General features: G+C 54.3%; 1 protein-coding gene across 1 annotated transcript in view; it reads right to left on the bottom strand.

The window, feature by feature from the left end:
- Positions 1 to 1,556: 1,556 nt before the first annotated feature.
- PPP1R7 (protein phosphatase 1, regulatory subunit 7) overlaps positions 1,557 to 3,655 on the bottom strand; it is a 13,227-nt gene continuing 11,128 nt past the window's right edge. The window contains exon 10 of the mRNA XM_009083663.1: positions 1,557 to 1,922. Coding sequence (XP_009081911.1) covers positions 1,746 to 1,922 — 177 coding nt within the window. The 3' untranslated portion in view covers positions 1,557 to 1,745. The remainder of the gene's footprint in view (positions 1,923 to 3,655) is intronic.

The following is a 3,655-nucleotide window of genomic DNA, read 5'->3' as shown; positions in this document are numbered from 1 at the left end:
CCCCGCCCCCACACAGCCTAACAGACACCGAAACCACCACCGACCCCACACAGTGTGACAGGCACCGAAACCTCCACCGACCCCACACAGCCTGACAGACACCGCCGAGCTCTGCGGTGGAGCTGGGGAGGGAGAGCAGCCACAAGCCCAGGCGCTGTCGGAGGAGCAGGATGAAGCTCTGGGGTCTGTGCATCCCACCCAGCCCCTCCAGGGAGAGCCCCCCCTGCAGCTGCCCGTACCTGCTGCCTGCCCTGCTCACAGCAGAGCCTTCCTCGCCCTGGTGCCGCAGCTCCTCAGGCAGGGAGGGAGAGCAGCTGTACCCGCTGCTCCCGTTTTTTGCGGGCAGTGCTGGGCTCCCCGCACGGAGGGGCAGAGCCTGGGGAGAGGAGGCGTTGGATGGATGTGTGGGCACCTTCCTCATTTGGCAGCACCTTCCTGGCGCAGGAGGCCCTGCCTTTGTTTGAGCTGGAGGTGGGACCTGCTCGGGGGTGCTCAGGGCCCCACTGCAGCCTGCAGAGACCAGCCTGGCCCAGGCACAAGGGAAGCTTTAAGCACCACATCCACCCCACGCCGGCAAAAGTTTCTGCCGGTCTCGCAGAGGGAGGATGAAAATCCCAGCTGTGTCTCGCCTCCCAGGTGCTGCCAGCCGAGGGCCACACCAGCAGCCTGAGGGACAATGTCAGGGTGCAGCAGTAATGGCCACAGAGCAGACAAGAAGCTGCTTTTACAGTCCCCAGGGAGAGCTTGAGGTGCTTCGTGGCGCTCAAAGCCACACATCCAACCCATGGCAGAGCTGCACTGGGTGAGCACACAGAACAACACAGCCCACAAAGCCAAACTGACCTTCCCCCAGGGCCATCAGTCTGATATTCCAGGTCTCCTGCTGAGGAAGGTATTCATCCCACTCTTTCAAAGATTAAAATCCGTGTCAGATCAGAATGAACCAAAGTACCACCAGCAGCAAATTCTCAAGCACCCCCCATTTCTCCCGTTCCCCCAGACCGATGACTCGACACGGACAAACACAGCAGCAGGTGGCAAGTGCTCCCAGGGCAGTTCTCCAGCTGCTGGAGGGAATTGCCCGGATCAAACACAGGTGCAGAGGGACAACCAGGCCACACCAGTGTTTGGTGGAAGCAGGACATGAGTCATGTCTCCTGACAGCAAACACTGTACCAAAGTGCCACCAAACCCTTAACCTTGCTCACCATTACTGTACCAGTATCAGTTTGTCCCTGCTCCTCTCACGAGCTGTGTGTAACGAAATCAAATGAATACAAAGAGGTAACCCACAACCCCAGCCCCATGTTCCACCACCAGCAATTAGCATTGACTCACTCCTGGTAAACTAACCTGAGTGGGCACCTCCGTCAGCCCTTTTTCCACATTTGTGCAGACCACCGACCGCTGAGCCCAGACACGGACGTGGTGTTTGCAAGGACACTCCTGACCCGAAGGCGTGTCACAGAGTCAACAGCAGGCAGCCAGCAGCTTGACGTGGCTCCAGGTCCTGGCAAACCCTCACCCACAAGGGAACAAACACAGGCACAAGGAAGGCTCTTGTGTTAAGATTTAATAATAATAATAATAATAACAACAACATTTCAAAAACAATGAGTGCATTGTACACGAGATCTGCTTTCAGTGCTTTTTATTGACTATCTGCCCCACGAGTGTCAGTGTACTGAAGACCTGGGGAGTGGTGAGTGGATAAAAAACCCCTTGGGGCCGGAGGCAGCAGGGGCTCAGAATCTGACGAAGGTGGCATCGATCTGCCGCACAGTTGGGAGTGCCAACATGATCTTGCGCCGGTACTGGGGATCCTTCTGCAGGGGGTTTCGCTCCAGATATACAGTCTCCAAGTTCTTGGCTCCTTTCAGCTCATCCAGGTCGCTCCAGCTCTCCACGAGGTTGTCGTTCATCTGCAGAGCACACACAGTCCTGCTCACACCTGTGTGTGCCCCAGGCTGGGCCTAGCTAGCCCTGCTGCCCAGGAGGATCACTGCCACCAGGAGCAGCAATGCTGCACAGGCTGCACATGCAATCAAGACCACCCTGCCTACACAATCCTTCTCCCTCTGGAGCCTCCAAGCTGTGCTTTCCCATCTCACACCCTAGGCCTTGCTGCCCTTCCCAGCCTCCCCATGCTGTCCTGGCTGCTGGACAGATGTTCCACCCTTCAGACTGCATATCCAGCCCAGTTACTGTACTGGGAGAGACCCTGCAAGGCACCAGGCCAGTCTCTTTGTACTGTTTCCCATTCCATACAATGTGCATTTACAGACTGGAAATCTTGATATCAAGATTTCCTTCCACTGTGACATCTATATTTACTTGAATGACTGCCTAGGAAACATTAAAAAAGGTCCCAAACTGATAAGAAAAGCAACATTTTCCTGTCTTCTCTGTATCACTTCCCCACAAAATCTGCTTCTGCACTCTGGAGAAAGCCCCAAGCTCTGGTCTGGGCTGTCCTCCTGCCTCATTGCTGGCACAGCAAAGGGACTCCCACAGAGAGGTGAGTGCCACAGCTGCCCAACAAGGCAGCAAAGCTGGGAGGTGGCCACGTGCTGCCCAACCCACAGACACCAGCACCCTTTGCCTTTGGTATAGGGTCACTACAGCAGCTTCAAGTTAAATGTACAAACCCTCAGTGGAATGTCTCATTCTGCTACAGCTCATCACAATGTCACTGCAGCCAAGTTTGGATCTGCCCTGTCCTTTCAGCACAAGTGCAACCAGCTGTGCAATGCCAACACCTCCTACAAGCATAGCAACGGCAAAGAGGAAGACTGGAGAAAATTGCACAGGATCAGGACAGGTCCCACACCAGCCACACTGCACTGCCTCACTTCCACTGCCCCACAGATGTCACGTTTAAACAGCTCCTCAGCTCCTGTTACCTGGAGGTCCTCACAGAACAGGCACGGACAAGTAACACTGCTAGCTGTCTCCTGAGCCACACTGCAGGATGAGGAAAACGGTCCCAGCAGCCTGGACTGCAGACTCCAGCTGGGTTTCACTGGCAGCTGCTTTCCACTCCTTTTCTCTCAGCCTCTGCCCAAGAGTTTGAATAACTGAACTCCACATAACAGATGTTAAGCAGCACAACTCTCAGCCTTGAATGCAGAAACTCTACAAGAGCTAATGCAGTTCATGCATATCTGCTGCTTTTTCCTGTTTTTTTTTTTTGTGCACAGCTCTCATACAGGGCAGGCTGCTGATGCTTCAGCAGAGTGGATCTGTGAATTTCCTGACCTGACTTAGGAATGACAAAGGACTTGGTGATTCAGGGTGCCAGAAAGAAACAGAAGCAACCCTAAACTATGGAAGTAAACCAGAAGATGCTTTCGTTTTGGTGTGTTCACTGTGGTTTCACATGGTGCAGTTCTTGGGGATGTTCTGCGCAGGGCCAAGAGTGGGACTCGATGATCCTTGTGGGTCCCTTCTGACTCTGAACATTCCATGATTCTGAGACTTTCTCCATAAAGCCATGAGCACGGACTCTGCTCTGAACAGGCACGGCACTACCCCATTACTCTGTCATGCTCACTGCAGAAGTAGGACATGGTGGGGCTATTTCATAACCACCTGAGTAGGAAGGCAGGGCCTCTCCTTGGCAGAGACAGGCTCCTGACCATCCAGCAAACCTCTG

The sequence above is a fragment of the Acanthisitta chloris genome, unplaced genomic scaffold (assembly GCF_000695815.1).
Source record: "Acanthisitta chloris isolate BGI_N310 unplaced genomic scaffold, ASM69581v1 scaffold27291, whole genome shotgun sequence".
Classification (NCBI taxonomy): Eukaryota; Metazoa; Chordata; class Aves; order Passeriformes; family Acanthisittidae; genus Acanthisitta; species Acanthisitta chloris.
Note: the sequence above shows the minus strand (reverse complement) of the source record. Positions and strands in the feature narration are given on the sequence as shown.